The following is a 21,020-nucleotide window of genomic DNA, read 5'->3' as shown; positions in this document are numbered from 1 at the left end:
ACAGAAGGGACTGTCCCTGTCAGTCCAGATCTCTGCGCACTGCAGGGTGGTGGACAAGCCGAGCAGGCATTGAGGCAGGCATTCCTGGTGACCAAGAACGAGCAGTGTCAGAGCCTGGAGGTACAGCTCTGTGTTCTGGGGAGTCTAGGCCAACGGGAAGGGTATTTGTTGGTTTGCAGTCTTCCTTCTAAAATAACACCTCAGGCCAGGGGAGGGCCAAGAGACCAGTGTTTCCATGTTGCCCTCTGCTCCAGACTCGGCACTTCTGAGGACATTAACTAGAGCTTTAATATACAACCCCAGGCAGGCCAAGTCAAGATGAGGGCTTGGAAGCCATGAGACCAAGAGTGGGTAGGACTGGGTCGTGAAGACCTGGTTTAGATCAGGTTGGGAGAAAACTGCCTTGAGCAGTAAACGCCTCACTCATTCCACTAGAGCCAATGGCTGTGGCCTACTGTGTGTACACAGTACTTCAGGTTCTCTGCAAGACTTTTAAGATCCTGTGTGCCTCATTCCAAGATCCCGAGGGTTTGGTGTTTAGAGGAGACATCCGTCCCATTCGGTGCTCTGGCTGTACTACAGACACATCTTTTGGGTCACTGGTTGTGGCTTACATTTTTTTTTTATCCTCTGCTACAGGGAACTAAGAGGTTAAGCCAGATCAGATGGAAACAGGTCTTGTATTTATGAGCTAGGGTCTCACTGTGTACCTCTGATCCGAGGCACCGTATTTGATCATTTGTCAATTTCTAAAACTGGACTTCTGTTTCTACACTTGTTAGAAGTTATGTCTCTACTTTGGAGACTTCCACAGTTCTGTGTAGTTCATGAAATGGCCATCAAGCTTCTGTTGGTGGCTCATCAAGACTCCTATAAGTTTAAGACCTATTCCCTCTGAACAGCTCATGTGGACAATAGACAGACATGGCTCCTGCCCTTGCAGAGGACTCAAGATGAAAGGGAGATGGACACTGACCTACCCAGCAGTCAGAGATGAAGTTTGGAGCTTGGGAACATGGGGAAAGGAGCCATTATAATAGCTGAATCGGTCCAGGTAGGCCTCAATGAGTGTTGGGAGCTTAAGATAGCTGGGTTTCATTGGAGCTGAGAGTGAGGCCAGCCATAAAGAGGAAGGGCATACACACAGGCCTATAGCTGCCTCGGGGTCCTATCATCCTTGGAGCTGAAGCTAATGTGGCTGATTCAGCCCACCTTCCAGCACCCACACCCAGACCCAGTGACCTAGGGGACCTTATCTGCACAGCCCAGGCCTAGGGCCCAGGGCAGAGAGGGTGGAGATATAAATACACACAGACATACACTCAGTAGCACCTGTTGACTTTAATGGGTTTGACAAACATCTTGATCAGTAAGTGCTAAAGAATCTCTTTATCAGAGTTGCTACAGCAAAACACGTAACCCTGCAGGTCTGGGCAGAAGGAAACTGTTCAAGGCAGGATATATAACCTCAAGTGTACTGGCCATTCTTCTACATACTCTCATGCTCCTGCTTAGGGCAGCTGCACCGCAGACAAAAAGCAAGCACCCAGCAGCCTGGCGTGTCCTGAGGAGGCAGGAGAGACACATATGGCAAGTGGATCATCAAACTTTAGGGATTCTTTAGGTCTGGACAGAAGGACCTTATGTAGATGGAATCCCTGGAGGGGAACGTCGAGGAGAGACTAGAGAGAAACATGAAGTCTGAACACAGTATGAAGGGAGAGGATGTCAAATGGAGGTTTGGAGAGGGAGCTCCTCTGCTGACAGCAGTCACCAGGCAGACACAGGAAAGGGAGCTGTTCAGCACCTGGGAGCCAGAGGCAGGGAGACCTCTGGAATTTGAGGCCAACCAAGTAACACAGTAAGATTCTGTCTCAAAACCAAAAAACAATCAGTAAACAACAACTAACTAAACTAAACCACCCACCCAAACAAGCAAACAAACAACAAACCACAAAGTAGTCTGGGGGACGTCTGACCTGTTGTTCCTCTTTAACCTCAACTAGCTGATCTGTAAAAGTGTGTGTGTGTGTGTGTGTGTGTGTGTGTGTGTGTGTGTGTGTGTGTGTGGCACACAGACAGACAGACAGACTTTGTACAGGTCCCTGTGATGTGGTCTCTTTAGAAGTGCTATTTGGTCTGCAGTGTGGTCTAATCTCAATTCAGAGCCCTTTCATTACACCTCTAAATTTACTTCATCATAGGCTATGTGCTCCTAGGGAGTGGTGGGTGTGGTGACTGCTTCTAGTCTTCTGTAAGCTTCTCCAGCCCTTTCTCTGAGGGCACGTAGTAGGATGAATGGAGGGAATACTGGTTTGTGTATAGATGACCCGTCTCACTTGCTTAAGACTAAGATGGCTTCTGTTTGTGGGTCTCAGTGCTCACTGAGAGGTAGTAGTGAACTCTGGTTTTCTTTTTCTGGTCTACTATGAAACTCAAAATTCAGATCTCATGGAGGCTCATGCCAGGTACATCGGGCAAAACACAGGAGCTATGCTGGAGCTAGGGCTGGCCCTGGCTAGACACCAGAGCAGAACAAAGCTTTTCCTTAGCTTTTCTTTTTCCTTATCTCAGGCAAGAAGCTAGGCCTCACAGGTCCTTAGCAGAACTAGGTCTGGCAGTTCCCCAGGGTAGGCTTAGGGTTTGGCTAGACAAGTGCTCCTCCACAACTGCCCACAGACCCCAAGTGATCCTCTAGGTTGGGCTCATGGCTAAGGCTCTGTTGTTTTCTAGAGCAGTGCCCTTAACTGAGAAACAACACTGGAGAGATAAAACTGAAAGCAAACAGTTGCCCTGCTCAGCAAAGCTGCCTGGACTGCTGCTGCCTCAGAGGTTGTGTGAGGGCGCTACACAGCTGTCACCATGCTCAACTTTCACCCCGTTGGCTAGCTGCCTTTCTCTGGGGTGGCTCCCACTGTCCTCTCCTAAGGTAGTAACAAGGACTTCCCAGACTGAAGACAGCAGAGAACTCAGCAGCCACAGCTATGAATAAGGGGAAGTGGGGACAGGAAACTCAGACCAGAGTCTCATCCCTGAGCAGAAGATCAAAATTTAACTAACCCGGCTACAGCATGGCTGGCCTACTCCAGCTCACTCTCCATTCCTGTTAGCACTCTACCCATGGGGTTCTTCTACCCAAGTGTCCCTCTGTGCCTTACCACTTGGCACTTCTGTCCTTCTGAGAAGCCATTTCTAACAGGCCCATTCCATAGGGTTCCTGCTTACACCACCACTGGCCCTCAGTTTCCATAATGAAGGGCCCAGGAGAGCCAGACAGACTTCTTAGCCCACTAATCAGTGCTGACTAGTGGGAAGTTTTCAAAGTCCAGAGAAATGGGTTAGGGTAACTGTCCTGGCAGAGTTCCTGAATCCGGCTGCACACCAGCCTGCTCAGGTCTAGACAAGCACAGCTCATTGCCAACAGGTCTGTAGGCCTTTCTGGGATGCATCCATTGACTTGCAGTTTGGGTCAGGCTAGGTACAGCCAGTTCTGGCTTCTTCTGACTCCTGTATAACCTCGCTCAGGTTGCTAATCTTCTTTCAAAAATTTCAGATAGCCTTTAGCGGACCCTTCCTGTGACCTTTAGGTCTTTTCTTTGACTCTGCAGAGAGCTAGGGACTTGATGGTTCAAAGAAAATGAAACAGGTCATGATCACTTGTTAACAAGAGGAGCAGCTCAGCCATAAGGCTCAGGTCACAGTCATGAGGGCCCTGGATTCTATAAAGTCCCCTTGGATCTGTCGCCTTTCTGGTATGGTCTGGTAAACCTCTTCTGGCAGGTACGCAAAAGGCCAGAGTTCCAGTTAGGTACAGGGAAAGACTGAGAAGAATCACTTGCCTCTTCCTGGGGAGCTTGCGGATCCACAGCAAAGCTAGCTCTTTAGGGACAGACTAGACAGGAGCTTGCCTATTAAGCTGTCACCCGGGCTCTGGTGCTGCAGCTGTCTAAGTCACTGTAAGTACCCCCAGTGAAACTCATGGCTCACCAAACTGGACTTTGCTGGTATCTGCTTTGGTCTGTTGTGGTATACCTGATGGGGGGTGAGTTGATGTATGTTGTCTCCCCAAGAAAAGTTTTGTTGCACACAACAGGAGGAGACAGAACATATGGGATCCACAAATGGAGACTCAAGACTGGATTATTCCCCCTTCCCCTCTCACTCTAAGCTGAGCATTGCCTGGAACATTAGTGAAGAATCACGTGTTTCTGTCAGGTAGGCGATCCTCTGAACCAGATCTCCACCTTCAGTCCTCTGGAAGTCTTCCTGGGGCTCAGAGCACTGGCTGCTCTTAAAGATCTCAGGTTCAGTTCCCAGCACCCACACAGGAGCTCACAGCACTTGTGACACTAGTTGTAAGGGATCAAATCCCCTCTTCTGACCTCCATGGGCACCAGGCACACACGTGGTGTACACACATACACGCAGGCAAAACACTCGTACATCCTAAAACATAAGAAAGCCTTCCTTTGACTCCAGGAGCTGTCCCAGCCAGTCTGCTCCAAACTCACAGCCATCATCATTAAATTCCAATTACATAAGGTTCTGTGACTTCATCAAATAACAACGAGTCTATGTAAGTAAACGGTGTAGCACAATAAAACAAGCTCTGTAAATCCACCACCCAGCCTCAGGGCTGCAATGCTGCCAGCCTGCACTGTTAATGACCTGCATGCTCGTACCTGCCCTTCTCAGCTCCACAACTGAGAACACTGCACTACATCATCAGAAGCTGAGACAGATCTTAAAGGCAGCTGAAGAGTAAAGGCCGTGTAACACCCAGGAGAACAGTAATGGAGACGTCTATTTGATTTTTTTCCCCCAGAGTCTTGGAGGTTATCCTGCACTTTTGATCCTTCTGTCTCAGCCTCCAAGGACTGCGATTACAGGCAGGCACCACCGTGTTCAGTTTCTGTGGTGCTGGGGCTTGCACTCAAGGCTCTGTACATCCTAGGCAAGCTTTGTCACCTGATGAACCCCAGTGAGACATCTCTAAAATGCTAACATTCAAGTTGGCTTTTATTCTATAGCCAGTGAAAATCAGTTTCGAAATGAAGGCAAAATAAAGCAACTTGGGAACATTAAATTGGAGAGGCCTGGTTACCAGCAGGTCCATGAGATATGAAACCTTAAAGGAAGCCCTTAGGCTCAGGGTAACTGTCCCAGCAAGAACCAGGATGAGAGAACGAGTGCACGAGAAGAGCGAGTATGTGGGAAAATAGCTAAGACTATTCTTTGCCTAAAATTCTTCAAAGCAAGGCCAGTGTATGTGCTTGTATGTGTGTACGTGTGCGTGTATGTGTGCGTGTGCGTGAATGGTTTGCAGGTGCATGTGTCTGTGTGCCAGAGGCTGATGTAGGGTGTTTTCCTTTATTGGTCTCTGCCTTAACAGCTTTTCTTGTGGTGCTGAGGATCTGAACTCAGGTCCCCATGCTGTGCAACAGGGACCTTTCCCACTGAAGTCATTTTTAAGACTTTCAGAGACTTTAAAGTGTGAGATGATTATGGTGTTCCTGACCAAATGTAATTCTCAATTAAATCTAAAGAAAATATAAGACACTCAAGGTTCTGACAACTCATGGACAATTATCTCAGTGCTTTAAAATTTTAATTTGAAAAAGACATTTCTCTGACCTTTGGGTACCTGCATCACCAGTGTCAAACTGCATGCAGGGATGTTGAGGAGTGGTGCTGTTTATCTGGGGCTAAGCAGGAAGCATTGGAGTGTGGAATGTGTGTGCTGTGGGAACCTTGGCATCCAGAGTGGCTGTCCCAAGATGGCGGTGCCACTGACAATGTCCTAAGTGACAGCATGGGCTCAGCTCAGGCTGGGCTCTGACCTGGGAAACAGAAGGATTGCTAGTGGATAAACAAAAGTGTAAAGCCAGCATTCCCCACAAACGTGGGTTTCTGTTAGGAAAAGCCATTATTTTTGCCTATGTGCCCCTACAGCCTACAACTTCCAGGCAAGGGGACATCATCTAGTTCCCTATTAACACAGACCTGTAACATATAGCAAAGTCCCCATACAGATCCCGGCTCTTCTGGGGAGCAGCCCCACCCCCACTCCTATACCCCATTCCAGCTTCTATGCCTCCTCCTTTAACCTCTTTAAAACTGGCAAGGCTTTGCCGCCTTTGCTATTCTATTCCTATTCCTCTGCCTCCCCCACCCCCAAGAGAAAGCCTTGGCAGCTTGAATAAATATTTCCATCCAGAGTGGTCTTGTTGGGTGGTTTCACTGTACCCTTGCTTACAGAGAACGTCTAAAGGCAACAAAGAAGACATATTCATTCAAAGCAATCCTGGCTACAAGGACAATAACAAAAGGGTGTCTGTCCAAGGACTAACTGTAAAGTGGCACTAGTCCAGGTCTGACAACAATACTGGGCAGATAGCCTCACACGAGTCTTCCTGTGTGAGGCTGCATTCGTGGGAGTTCTTCATATCAGACACACATGCACAAGGTCCCCTTCTTTAAAAATTTCCACTTTATCATCAACATTGCCAGAACAAGACATGGCCATTCCATTTTGTTAAGTTTCATACTAGTGCCATAAATACACAGGCAATCTAACTTTTGGTACCATCAGGATTCCAGCCAAAATCTGTCACCTGGGGTTTCTTGGTTTGGGACCTCCCAGGGCAAACTGTGATAACACTGGCTCTCCTAACTGGGACTCAGACTGAGTCCTACGGAAAGAAGCTATCTTAAGGCAGCACCAGTGGAGTTGTGCTATGGGCAAGCCAAGGAAAGTTAAGAACAGCCTGGAGCTCATCTTCCTGAAACTCAGAGTGCCCTTTAAGGAAAGGGACATTCTCATCTTTTCCTTCTCCCACACTCTGAATCGAAAAGACCAAAGACAGTCTGTCCTTGTGGGGAGGGACTATATTGCAAAGGCACAAATGCAGAAACAGGAGCAACCTTTTGGCTGGCAGTTCTGTCACAGTGGCTTGTGGAACTCTTCCTGACTGCATGACTCACTGACCCTTTACCCACTTGGCCCAGAGGGCCGGCGGCAGGGAGACGGATTCAACCGTGCCTACTTAATTCTCATCCTCATCCTGTTAACCACCCATATTAGCCTGACGTTACTTAGAACAAAACAGACTCAGTAAGGTCAAGCCACAAGCCTAAGAGCCTTTGCTTACTCACTAGCAGGTCCAGTGTTTTGTTCCATGAATGCTGTATTCCAAGCTTATGCTCAGTGCCTGGGCACAGCCCCTAAAGCCTAGTGCAAATGTCTCAGCCATGTGTGTGCACCGTCAGAAGAGGTGCAGAAGTAGAGGAGGAGTAAGACCACGGCAGGATCCTTGAGGGAACAGCATCTCTGCCCCTGGAAGGGGCAGGTAGGACTTCAGATCAAGCTATCCTCCAAACCAACACATGTTTTAGAAACACGGGGGACGGGCGGGGGTGGGGGAAGGGAGGCTGGAGAGAGGGGTTAGAAAGCCAGTGCATGGTTCAGGTGTCTCAAGGCCTCTCTTGAGAACCATCACACAATTGTCTCCTGGCCTGCTAGCTGTGACTAAGCACAGAGCTCTAACGCAGGGCTCAGCAATGGTCAGACTGACTCTCTCCTACCAACACAGACTATGCAAAGACATGGGAAATGTTTACACTGTCAACTGCTAAAGGCCCAGGGCAGGAGCTTTATGCCAGCTGAGGATCGGTCTCAAAAGCAAAGCAACACACACACACACACACACACACACACACACACACACACACACACACACACACACACACACACAGGGCAGGGTTTTGAGCTCTTTGGGAAAAGGCTGAGCCTTTACCCATCAGTTTCTTCATGTGCAGATACACTGATGCCTTGAAGATGCGGACAGGAAGCTCTGAGCCTCAGTTCCCGCATTGCTATGGTTTAGATATTAAGTGTTCCTCCAAAAGTCTCATGTACTGGAGGCTGGTGGCATTATTTTGGTAGATTCTGGAAGTTTCAGGAGGTGGGGCCTGGCTTGAGGGAGTGAATGAACCTTTGGTGGTTACATTCAGCTCACTGGCTTGTCTCTGCTTACCTGCTACTTGTCTGCTGTAAGGTGGGTAGCTTCTTGCACATCGGTGCAGCCAAGGACTACAGACTGCGATCACTCAAGTAAGCCTTTAAGTTGCTTCTGTCTGGTAGCCTGCCACAGTGTCAACTCTGACATACCCAATTACTAAATGGAGAGAATCTGGCTAGCCCATCCAGTTGCTGGGATTTAAGATAGTCTGACTGTGTACAGTGTTTAGAATAATGTCTAAGTGAAGGGAGCACTGAATAGGAGCTATTAACCACAGCGAGTATGCAAACACAGTTTGTTTATAACTTATATTTGTCTCTGAAAAGACGTTTTGGGAACTCTGTGTGGCCTGCTCCTTCTCTACTACATCACGCGGTGCTTTCTTCCATGCAGATGTGGCACTCCACATATTTGTTGTAAGTTAGGTCATGGCCTCCCCAAAGGGCATCTAATTAGAAAAGCAGTCAAGTGGCCCTGGGGACATGGCAAGGTAGCCCTGAGTGTGGCTGGCCCTTGGATAGTTCCCCTTCTCTCTCTGAAGAAGGATGAGCTCACCTAGCACAGGCCAGAACTCCTGATCCTGACGCTGGAATCGTTGCTTCTGACATTATACCTGGCTGGCTTCTTGTTTGTTTAGGATTTGTATTCACAAAACCAGATAATTTATCTATATAATTGATTATATATGCCATATCAGAATACTATAACCATTCTTTTTGCTACCTGCAATGAGGACCAGGTGTTATGTTAGAGCAGACAGTGGAGAGCTAAGATCTATGCACATGTCCCAACTGCCTGTCGTTCATGGTTAGGAAGGTGCTTTGTAAATGGCAACTAGACACACTGCTTCTGTGACCTCCTCTTCATCCAGAGCTGACTGGGCTGTCATGGTCCCCTAGGGATGCACCCTTCTATGTGGTGTCCTCTGCTGTGGGGAACCCCGCTTGCGTGGATGTGCACTGTTGCTGCTATGCTTCTGTGTTGCTCTCCCCTCCATGCAGTCTTAGCTAACGAGGCTCGGAGTGTCCTGATGTCTGAGCTCCTTGCCCAGTCGGGATCCACGGGATATTTTCCAGGAAAGCATAAAGAGTGACCACTGGGGCAGCTTGCGTGCTGCACACTTTTAGGGAAGAGATGCTGATGTACTAAGGAGGAGACCAGCGGCTGCTCTTACCTGGTCAGCTGTGGCTGGTGGCGGCAAAGCTGGAGAGTGTGAGATCATGCGTAGAGAGGCCTCAAGTTGCTGGGGAGGCAAAAAGAAGTTGGGCACCACAACAGGTTCTGGGCTGAAATGGTAGTTAAGGAATAAATTACCTAGAAACCTACCCTCATACTAGACCAACACCCCCTGACCTCAATCACACAATCTGTGTCTTCCTCATCTCACTCCCCCCTCCATGAATCCTTGGCACAAGTGGCTCCTCCCTTACTGGAAGACCCTGTCCCCTCCTAATGTGTCCTTCCCTTCCCTTCCCTCTCTCTCTTTAGTCTTCACTGTAATGAGTTCACATTCAACCTCCTCCAGGAAGACTTTTCCTATCGTAGCCACGTGGTTCTTTCTTTAATTCTGAAAGTACAGTCTATATCACAGGAGAATGTTCAATTATAACTTTTTCCAAATTATCCTTTTCTGTGTATGGGTGTTTTCTCTGCACGTACGTCTGGGTAGCACATGCATGCCTGGTGCTCAGGGAGGCTGGAAGAGGGCATCAGACTTCCTGGAACTGGAGTTACAGACAGTTGTGAGCCAGTGAGTGAGTGCTGGGTTGAACCTGCTCCTCTGGAGGCGCAGTCTGCTCTGATCATGGGGCTGTTTCTGCAGTCCCTCAGTTTACTTCCTAAGATCTTTACGCCTCATTCAACATTCGTCAGATTTCTCAGCAGCATCTCCCTTCTGTTACCCTAGAACCTGCAAGGTAGCAAGGGTTGAACACTGGCTGAGGGCCTGCCGGTTAATGTGATGTGGAAGGTAGCTCAAGGGTACTGCCTTGACCATGGAGGTCACTGGCACTGGGAAGACCTGTCTTCTGGCTGTTCTGAACATTTAAAAAACCAGAACTGGAGGGGGCAGGGGCACAGCTGGTCTGTCCACTCTGCACATGAGATCTATAAGGTCTGGGCTATAGTTCTGACTTCTCAGTACCCTGGTAAGCGGCTGCAGGAAGCACACAGCTCTACAATACCTGTCGAATCACAGCACTGACTGAGATTGCCTTAATCGGAGGAGACGGAGGGGGCTGTTGTGGTGCTGTTTCTTTAGGGTTTCTTTTCTTTTTAAAACAAGATTTATTTATTTACTTTATGGATATGACTACACTGTAGCTGCCCTCAGACACACCAGAAGAGGGCATCGAATCCCACTGCAAATATTTGTGAGCTACCATGTGGTTGCTGGGAATTGAACTCAGGACCTCTAGAAGAGCAGTCGGTGCTCTTAACCGCTGAGCCATCTCTCCAGCCCTTCTTTAGGGTTTTTGTTTAAGCAGCTACACATGTCTTTGAATCAGATTCATTTACTCAACTCTCCATTTTATTGTTTTTCTCTTTATGATGGACTGGCCTCCAACGGGGCAGAGACTATGTCATTTTTATAACCCAATTCCTATTACCTAACATAGTAGTACCTGGGGTAGGATAAATGTTCAGTATATGTCTCCTGAATGGACAACTACACCAGGTGTACAAGCCTTTGACTCTCCTAGAGAGGTGGGGTAGAACAGAGGCCCCAGAGGAGTAGAACCCTCTGACTCAGGCTATCTCTGGAACTAGAGTTGGGGCTGGGCCTGTGTGCTGGTGTGCTCTTACCACTCTTAGCCAGGAGTCAGCTGATGATGGGGAGGCATCAGTGGGCCCTGAACACAGAGGCTCTCCTTAGCTCGCCCTCTCCTGCTTGCTCTGCAGGATGGCTGTCTACTTTAAGCCTTTCTCATTGTGTATGGAAGTATACTAGACTCTTACATTTAGAAAGAGACCAACACTGTCCCATCCCCACTGTGACTCCCCTTCTAGTTACAACTCGGCTGACAATAAGGATGAATGGATTATATAGAGAACCTGCTTAGAGCGGCAGTTGACATCATAAAGCTGCTCTGTGGTCCCAGTGTGTAGGGGACTGGTGCCCACTGTAGCTGTCCTCTCCACTAGTTCCCTTAGCCACTGAAGTCTGGTCTTCTCTTATCACTGCAAGTCTTCCTAACGTTCAGAGGTCTCCCACAGGACCCATCCTCTCTGCAGTCATGCCACCTCCCTATGCTCGCCCCCAGCACCTTACATCTGTTCTCTGGCTATCTTCATATTTAAGATGCTCACTTGATCCTACGCTTATAACTGAGGACTACACTTCCTCCTGGACGCCCCTCGGGTACTTGTTCAATACAGAAACCTCTTTTTCCAAGACGGTCTATGTGCTTCCCCGTCTAGTAAAGACACTGCCAACTTATAACCTGATAGAAATGTCAGTCACACTTCGAATTTCCCTCTTCATCCCCATGCTTCTATCTGACCCTGTATCTTCTCTCCTCTTCCCACTCTATGCTTTAGGCTGGACGGTCTCCATCTCTTGTTGGCACAAGTTTCCTGTGTTCTTCTGATGTTTGCTTTTTTTCTTTCTTGACAGTATTTTTCCCAGGCTAACCTTGAACTCCTGACTGTTCTGCTCAGCCTCTGACTGCTGGCATGATGGGTGTGCCCTACCACACCAGCAGACCTATTCCTCACATCTCTTCCTGATACTCTGAGCAGCCTAAAAGCCCCCCCCCCACTACCTGCTCCCATCTCTTACCAAAGCACTTAGAGCAACTACCTGTTACCTGACTTTCACCAGATAATGGGAGCTGGAGGTAAGGGTTAATTCTAACCTGTCCTTAGTACTCAGTGCAATGTCTGGCAACACTGGTTTCTGACAAGAATGGAAGGCTTGAGCTCAAGCAGCCTGGGCACATGTGGCAGCTCTTTTCCTGACAACAATCTGATCATAACTACACTGGCAGTTGGCTAGGAGCCCCACCCAACATAAGTCTGGGGAGCAACTTCACCCAGAGGGGGCCTGCTGGGAAGGCCTACTCTCCAGCCACAGGTCTTTCCCAATCCCTACTGTAGTCCTCATGTTTTCTCTGACCTGTATCATGAATCACATATGTGTGTGTGTGTGTGTTGGGGGCTGGGGTACGGGTCAGTTGGTCAAGTACTCACTGTGCAGGACCTGAGTTTGGAACCCCAGCAGCTAAATAAAAAGTCAGGTAACACCTGGCTTGTAATGTTAGTGCTGAGGGGACAGACAGCAGGATCCTGGAGCAGTTCTGCTGAGGTGGTAAGTTTCAGGTTGAGTGCAAGACCCTGTCTCAGAGAATAAGGTGAAGGACATGGAGGTTCTAGCTCCCACATGCACCAGCAGACATGCAGCGAGCATGCATAGTGTGCATACACATGGACATGCACAATGAATAGACCTCACGCATACAAACATAAATGTTTCCATTCACCCGATTCTATCTCATGGAAACATGATACTACAGTTTAGTGATTTCTATTCTGCAAAGGTAGGTGAGGGTAAACAGGGAGAAACAAGACATTGACCTGAGGAGCTTCTAAGTGTGCTGGGGTAGGAATCATTTCCTCCATTTGATCTGAGATCAGGTTCAGACAGGCTAAACCTGAATTCATAGAAGTAATAAGATGTAGGGCCTTAAAAGTCAGGCCTGCTGACTTCTGAAGATCTTCTATCAGCAAGCAGCCTACTTCTCTGGCTCAGTTGGTTAAATGCATTCATGAAGGCTGGAGAGATGGCTCAGTGGTTAAGAGCACTGACTGCTCTTCTAGAGGACCTGAGTTCAACTCCCAGCACCCACACTGAGGCTCACCAGTTCCAGGAGATTCAGCACCCTCTTCCGGCCTCCATGGGCACTGCATGCACATGGTATACAGACATTCATGCAGGCAAAACACATATATACATAAATTAGTAATGAATGAATCTTAAAAAAAAAAAAGACTAAGCCTGTTTCCTCACATGCAGAGTAGATGACACATATCTAAAAGACTTGTGCCAAATTAAAAAAGAGTTCTTAACATACAATAATGCAAATCAATATTCTCTCTCTACATGTCCACTTTCCTTTTTGTGGTACTGGGGATAGAACCCAAGGCTAGGCAAGTGCTCTCCCAAGCGACTACAGCCACAGCTCCAGCCTCCCCTTTTATTTCAACTGAGGTCCTGAGTCCTGTCTCCAGGAAACTAACTGCACATGTTTAAAGTGGAGAAGTCAGACAGTGAAGTTTATTATGTATATACTAACACCCAAGCCTCCAAGCCCATTCAATGTTTATACCTGAAAGGGCAGGTGTCAATGGTAGATTCTATTACTACTATTACTTTTTGACAAGGTCTTGCTATGTAGCCTACACGATCGAGAACTCAAAGCTCTCCTATCTCAAGACCCCAAGAGCTGGGATTGTAGGTGTGGGCCATCAAGCTTGACTTCAGTGGTAGACTTATAATACTAGTCATGCAAGTGAGCCTTCTGAAGGAAGAGTCTTCCCATACCCAAAATCCCCCAGTGCATTCCATGAGAGCCATAGGTCACACCCACTGTTAGCCCAGTACCAGCATCCAAATGCCCAGGACAGATGGCCTGGGTACCACTTGTGGGAAACAGCAAAGGATACAGAAGGAGCTTCTGCCTTGTGGACACCTCTGACCCAGTTGTTACTTGCTTCTGCCTCACAGCAGGGGAGTCCATGGGTGGCTTCTTGTGGTCTTCCCTTTTGCTTTGGGAGGGTAGGTGCAGAGGAAACTTCTCAAAGCTCTCAGAAGAGTCACTGAACTCACTGGAGAAAGCCTCACTCTCAGCCAGAATCTCTGGTGTGGGCTTCTTACCTTGATTTACCTGTGGTGGATACTGCTCAACACAATCAGTGCTCTCTTGGGGTTCTGAGAATGTTAGGCTTGGGACAAGCTGAGGCTTGGTTGAGGCAAGGTCTTCAACCTTGATCTCATAGGCTCCACTCTCACAAAAAACACTTTGGCTAGGGGAGCCCTGTGCAGAATGGGGGCTGAGTGCCTTTTGAGGGCTACTTCTGACCTTCAGCTCCTCTCTGGGGAAAGGTTCTGGGGAGGGGCCTTCCCTTTGTACCTCATTGGGCTGAGGGCTAAGGATCTCACTCATGTCTGACATGAAACTGGACCAGGGGCTCGTTTTGTCTGTCACTGTGGTTATTTCATTTAGGGTCCTGGGCTCAATGATGTCTTCCTCATAGTCTTCATCACTGTAGTCTGGGCCCACCTCCGTGTCATCGCTGCTCTGCACCCTCATGATGGGGACTGTCTGTTCCAGCGACTCACGAACCATCCCTCCTCCCTCTGAGGGTGCTTCAGCAGGGGGAGGCAGAGACTCTGGGCTCGCCTCTATAGCTCCTGCCAATGGCTCCTCCGGAGTGGTGCTTCCTTCTCGAACAGCCTCGGTGTCCCGAGCAACTGGGAGGGTGGCGACTGCTCTGCTTCTACTCCTGGCTTGGTGAGAAGTCAAAGCTGCTTGTGAATCTCTGGTGATAGTCTGCAGATCTGAATAGCAACAGATATCACTCTTACTATAAGCAGGGCTGCAGACCACTCAGGTTCCCACACTGGCCTCGAGCTTCACAAGTATCTTTGTGATTAGGCTTTACACGACCCTCACGAGAGTTAATTCACCCAGGAGTCAGTGAAACTATGCTCACAGCAGTACAATTTCTAGTCCTTTATTCTACGATTAGAGGGAGGGCTGAAATCTAGTCTATGTGTGGCTGTGGAGACACCTGTGGAAGTGCTCATGCTCAGGTCTCTCGGGAGCTGGGTCCTGACGGGCATGCTCATGCTTCCGCTTACTTCAGAAATCACCTATATTAAAACCAAAACGAGAGTCCACTCATTTACCTATTCGATGACAGTTACTAAAACTATCTATTTTACCTGGAAAATAAAGCGAGGAAATCTTAGTGATGCACAACAAAAGAAAAGAATGGGGCAGTAGGGCTTTGGAAAGAACGTGGGCTTTGGGTCCAGTTTCTATAGTTGGTTGTGGTCACCAGCAAACTGTCCCCTCTGAGCCCGTTTTTCTTTCATATGTGACCAATACCAGTCACTCCACAGGCTTGGGACTGAGAGCATGTGTAGGCACTTAAGGAGAAGATACGAGTCAACTCTTATTTTGGGGTGAAATGAGGGTGGATAGATTAATAAACAAGTTGGTATAATAGTTCATGCCTTCAGTTTTAGCTATTCTGAAAGCTGAGGCAAGAGAATCACTTTAGGAGTTTGGAACTATCCTGGGCAACATAGCAAGATCTCATCTCAAAAAAAGGAATAGCAGTAACAACAAAGACATAGTAAATAACACATTTGCATGATTCGTTTAGAGAAAGTGTCAAACTAGTGACGGACTTGACTTCCAGGGCTGAGGGCTATCGCTTCTCACCAAGAGGGTTAACTAACAGGACGGCCTTGTTTAGCACAGCTGTCACATTCGGCCATCAGAGGGGAGCATGCCTGGGTGTGAGTGTGCCTGTAAGCAGAGCAGGCACCAGGCAGACTTACTTGGCCCTGGCTTTCTGGTCTTAACTGCTATCTTGGAACGATTTTCTTTTTATAAATCAGTTTATCTTCCAGTGCTTCTCGCTCATCACACCTCCAGGAAGCCTGCCCAGATGTACCAGCTAGAAAGCTCCGCTGCGGCCGTGTTCCGTGAGGAAGACAGGAGAACACACTGTGGTGTAAAAGAACCTGTTTCCCCTATCATTTGTGAGTGTCTCTGGGCAACGTCCACATGTCTGTCAGCAAAGGCTCACCACACAGACTCAGGATGCAGGCGACCTCACCTGTGACTCCCTCATACCTACTGGTCTAGGCGCCTCTTCAGAAGTGTCCTGACCCGTGATGAACACAGGGCAGACTTTTATTACTTTTGAACTACTTCCCTGTATAGTCAGTTCTTACTTTGCTAGTTCCTTGCTAAGAACTCCCTTTTCTTTCCCCATCTTTCTTTATGAGGTAATAGGGTGGAAACAGGGGCATGCACATGTTTGTCGTCTGAGTGCATCTATATTTTCTTTCTGGGTAAGCATTAAATCCAAATTGACTTCAAGGCCAGCTTTAATCCTTTTATTCTCTTACTACATCCCTATAAGGGTATTCTCCTATTTGTCGCCACATATATCCTGATAAAGCAAGCCCCTCTCTCTTTTTTCCAATATAATATTTTTATTGGTTATTTGGGAATTTCACATCATGCACCCCAATCACACTCACTTCTCAGTTCTCCCAGGCCACCTACCCGCATGACACCCCCATACCCAAGGAAAAAAATAAAAATAAAAACAAAAGAAACAAGTCCAATTTGTGTTGCCCGTATACTCACTGGAGCATGGCCACATTCCTGGTGGCAAGTCCCTTAAAGAAAATTGAGCCCATCCTCCCCTCACTCCTGCCAGAAGCCATCAATTATGGAGAGCTATACTCCAGCGTCCTTGTGATAGTTTTGAGTTCTCTTGGATGGAAGCCTCTCTTTTGTTTTGTCTAATGGTTTCTTTCTTGGGAGAAGTTTCTTTGGCTGACTATAGAATATAAGTTTATGATGGCAGATAACTAATTGTCTGGTCTGGCTGAGATGGTGGTGATATGTGGTGAAGGAGTGGAAGTTCACTACAGAGCAAACACACATGTCCTTCAGGATGTGTAGTGTTTACCCTCTTCTACCTCCCAACATCAATATGGAGCAAAGTGAGAAGTGCTCTAAGGGACTTAGAGCCACCCACAATCTTTTTAAGTGTGCAGGCATTTTCTGGATATGTGGGCACATGCCTGCAACCCAGCATTTGGAAGACAATGCAGGAGGATGACTGTGAATCTGAGGCCAGCCTGCACTACACAGTAAGACCCTGCTTCAAGGCCAGCCAACCAACCAACCGACCAACCAACCAACCAACCAACCATCCATCCATCCAACCAACCAACCAATCATCCAACCAACCAACCAACCAACCAACCAACCAACCAACCAACCAACCAACCAACCAACCAACCAATCATCCAACCAACCAACCAACAAACCAACCAACCAACCAACCAACCAAACAACCAAACAAACAAACAAAAAAGAACCTTTGCGCACTTCTGGACTCTGGGATTAGAACTTTAGGGAGCTGTCATCTAATCGAAGTCTGTTGTTTTTGGTTAGGGGAATGAAAGCCCAAGAGAGGAAAGAGCCCAGTGTCAGTAGCAAGGCGATGCCAGAAACCAGGCACCTGGGTTTCCTGCCTCTCAGCCCAGGGCTCTTTCCATTGTCCCATGCTCCAGTCCACACTATTGTCCTTTCCTTTAAAGGAAAATGGCAAAGAAAGAAAAAAGATGTGAAAACTGTTGTCTGTCTCTGTCATGGAGGCCTATCTGAGTGTAGACATTCAGCTGGCCTTTGACCTGGCATCTAGTGACCAATGCTGACTAGCAGAAGCAGTTCTGAGCCATACCTGAGATCAAGGAACTGACTTGCAACACCAGGTTACTGGATTTCTCCAGGATGCACTGGCTCTCGGGGTCTCGGCTGCTGGTTCTTACGCTCACAGGTTCCCTCTGGCTCTCCTGGCTCTGTGAGACAGCAGGAGAGCTCTGAGAGCTGAAGGGCAGCAAAGGCTTGCTGAGCTTCTGGTTAAAGTACTTCTGGATCTCATCCAGCTCACTCAGATTCTTCCTGGGGAAAGGGGAGGGCAACAAAGGGGTCATTCAGAGCCATTACAAGAATCTCCACGTGACACTTGAGGCAGGACTGTATGTTGTTCCCTTGACTTAGTACTGTATAGACTTACTATCCTCTTCAACCCGTCATTTACCCGTCACCCTTCCATCACCAGAGCCAACTTTATCCCCTCTCTCTGACCTCTAGCAACTTTCTCACAAGGAACCATTCTTTTTGCTAAGGTGTTTATTTTATTTTACTTTTTTGCAGGTTCTTTTTTTTTTTTTTTTGGTTCTTTTTTTTTTCGGAGCTGGGGACCGAACCCAGGGCCTTGCGCTTCCCAGGCAAGCGCTCTACCACTGAGCTAAATCCCCAACCCCTTATTTTACTTTTTTAAAGAGAAGGTCCAGGCCTGGAACTTACTATTCCTGCCTCAGCTGAGAGGATGGACAAGCCAGCATCACTTATCACAGTCATCACAGGTGGCACATAAGCCATCCTTCTTAGCCATCACTATGGCAATTTCTTGCTTCGCCTGACTCCTGTTACCTCTCCGAGCCAGCCCCTGGATGCTCTGGTTGGCTCTGGACTCCATCTCAGGTTTTCCTGTATTTCTCAATCACTGCACCTGCTGATTTCAGACCTACTTCCCCCATGCACTGTGACTCACTGATAACTTCTTACACCTACTATACCCAACAATCATAGTGCTTAGCACAAACAAATGACTATGGAATGAGTACGTTAACATGAATGGGCGACTTAAAATAATCTCATTTTCCATCTCACCACTCTCCAATAATGAATCACACCAACCTTCATTTGTGTAGATTTTGTTTTCAAAAACACTACACCTTGGCAATTCTTAGCTAGCCACTTGAAATCAGTAATTATTACATTTTTTGGGGTGAAGATTGATTTGATCAATTGATTCCTTCATTCATTCAATATGAGTACACTGTAGCTGTCTTCAGACACACCAGAAGAGGGCATCAGATCCCATTACAGATGGTTGTGAGCCACCATGTGGTTGCTGGGAATTGAACTCAGGACCTCTGGAAGAGCAGTCAGTGCTCTTAACCTCTGAGCCATCTCTGCAGCCTTAGTAATTATTACTTTACAAGTAAAGAGTTTAGTGGTTTGTCTAGGTAAGTACTATGTGGCTATTCTACAACACTAAGTGGGTTCTGTCCCAACCTGGTCCATTCCTTCTCACACTCCTGCAGCAGATCAGGAAACGAGTCAAGCTGCTCCCTGCTCTCTCTCCTTTGCATCCTGTAAAGTTGCTGCTCACCGGCTTCCTTTTCAAAGTCCATTATTTGAAATCCCTGGGCCACCTGCCTTCTAAACTCCTTCACTCTCAGTTCTAGCACACGGCCTCGGTCACGTCAGTTTTCATTACTTGGCATTCCATCCACTTTCTCTAGCTAGGCCATGAGTACCTGGGAACAGATACTCGAGGAAGCTTGTCTGCTGCTTTAAATATGCTCAGGAGGATTTCCACAGCTAGCCTGCGTCAGATCCAAATGACAGAGTTCATCCTTGTTCTATCCCTAGAGAATTCAGTCTATCAAATGGTGGAGGTGTCCAGCAAATCATTTATGTGGCTACATCCAGAGCAGGAAAATGCAAGCAGAAATGCAAATCCACTTGTCACAGCTTTAGAAAACCTGAGAACCCAGTTCTCTCTGCTGTGGCACAGAAGCAGGGCACACCCACTTGCTAACACCATTTTGCGCTTCTTCATTAGTGACACGGTCTATCAATACTTGTACTATAGGTCACACATGGGTCTCCAGTCTACCCAAGACCTTACGTGAGCTAACTTCTAAAACACTGCTCTGTTCTCTGCCCTTAAATTTTTATTTAGTGTATGTGTGCATGTGTGCCTGCGCGTGCGCACTGAGGAGAACTCTAAGGAGTCGTTTCTCTCCTGCTGCAGTGTGAGATCCTGGGATTGAACTCAGGATGTGAGGCCAGTGTGCAAGTGCTTCTACCTGCTGAGAGATCTTGCTGGCCTACCCCTTGCATCTTTTGCTCAACTCTTTTTGGACTGTAGAGTCAGTATTTCCCCAGTCTTGACATACCCTATGCCTCTGGGATTTGGAGATATTCTTTCTGTACAGAATAGTCTTCACATTTATTAGTTTCTTTCGAAGGCCACATTTGCTGTTTTAACTCTTTCCATGCCTCCCTTTCTGGATTCCTCTCCCTGCTTGTGCATAGGAAACTCAGCAGTCACTACCCTGTGCTGCCATTATCTGGCCATGGCTCTCTCCTGCACTGGGGCTGGCAGGCTTAAGGTCAAACCTATTTAACTGTAAAATCAAGTCCTCTCCACTGTACCAGATCTCACTTGACACCCTCGAGCTGATCTACAGTATGTCTCAATTCTCAGTGATTCTCTGCTACCTAGACCAACACATGACAGGGTAGATACGAGAATAGGATGTGGTTGTGAAGATCAGGCCACGGACAGGATGAGGCTTTGTAAGCTGTGACGATGTGATGCTCTGTAGGTGTGAGGGTGGCTATCAGAGAGTTCTGTGAACAGGAGAAAGGTCCTGGATTCACAGGTTGATCAGTACTAGAGCCTCTTGAAGGAATATAGGGCACCAACTGAGAGACTCGTCTGTGAGCAAGTCTGTGAGGCTCTGAGGTCCGACTCAGCACTAATGCAGGAGACCCTTCCAGAGAAGGAACAATTAATGGGAATGACACTCCACGCTGCCATTGCTCAGTCACCTGTGCCACACACACAATGGTTCCCTGTGCCTTTTCTCACTGCAGGTCCTCACCTGAGACACGTCAGGATGGAGGTGTGGGGGGTGGAAGGCACTGTGGTTGGTTTCCCATCACTTGGCAAGACTGCCTCCCCGTGCTGTAGGGACTCGTGAAAGCGGCGGATGTTCTGCACGTGCTCTTCATGGCGAGCTGCCTGGTTTCTTATGGTGCCATTTCTGTCACGGGGAGATTGGGAGTGAAGTCAATTCCTAACCCAGGAGAGAACTCTTGGTGTTTCTTAAATAAACTTGCTCTCAGTCTTACCCACCTCACTTCCTTCTATTCTCCATATCTGAGTGGTGTGACTTTTCTAAACACCACCGCCTATGGGGCCTTCCTTAAGGATTCTGTTCACCGCCACCTGTCCTTTCTAGTGCCAGCTTTCTTAATCGATAGAACAAACCTCTAATTCCTAAGCACAGCATTCAAGAAGGTGACCACAGTCTTTTCTCTTTTAATAAGGCACCTTATTAAGGTGTAATTCATATAGCATTCAGTTAACCTAATTAAA

At 47.7% G+C, this 21,020-nt stretch overlaps 1 protein-coding gene and 1 long non-coding RNA gene across 8 annotated transcripts in view; one reads left to right on the top strand and one right to left on the bottom strand.

The window, feature by feature from the left end:
- The window catches only part of LOC147996899 (uncharacterized), a 28,499-nt gene extending 12,147 nt beyond the window's left edge, over positions 1 to 16,352 (top strand). The window contains exon 6 of the long non-coding RNA XR_015652177.1: positions 15,652 to 16,352. This is a non-coding gene — a long non-coding RNA (uncharacterized LOC147996899). The remainder of the gene's footprint in view (positions 1 to 15,651) is intronic.
- C2cd3 (C2 domain containing 3 centriole elongation regulator) overlaps positions 1 to 21,020 on the bottom strand; it is a 98,494-nt gene that overhangs the window by 1,611 nt on the left and 75,863 nt on the right. For 3 of the 7 annotated variants that reach the window (XR_015685472.1, XM_087656939.1, NM_001191602.1), the window contains 4 exon segments: positions 20,524 to 20,685; positions 17,520 to 17,740; positions 13,686 to 14,580; positions 9,196 to 9,307 (listed from right to left, as the gene is read on the bottom strand). Coding sequence is in view for 4 of the 7 variants with exons in the window: in XM_087656939.1 (XP_087513065.1) it covers positions 9,196 to 9,307; positions 13,686 to 14,580; positions 17,520 to 17,740; positions 20,524 to 20,685 (1,390 nt within the window). In the remaining 3 variants the exon portion in view is untranslated. 7 annotated transcript variants of the gene reach the window in all.

The sequence above is a fragment of the Rattus norvegicus genome, chromosome 1 (assembly GCF_021556685.1).
Source record: "Rattus norvegicus strain SHRSP/BbbUtx chromosome 1, alternate assembly SHRSP_T2T, whole genome shotgun sequence".
Classification (NCBI taxonomy): domain Eukaryota; kingdom Metazoa; phylum Chordata; class Mammalia; order Rodentia; family Muridae; genus Rattus; species Rattus norvegicus.
Note: the sequence above shows the minus strand (reverse complement) of the source record. Positions and strands in the feature narration are given on the sequence as shown.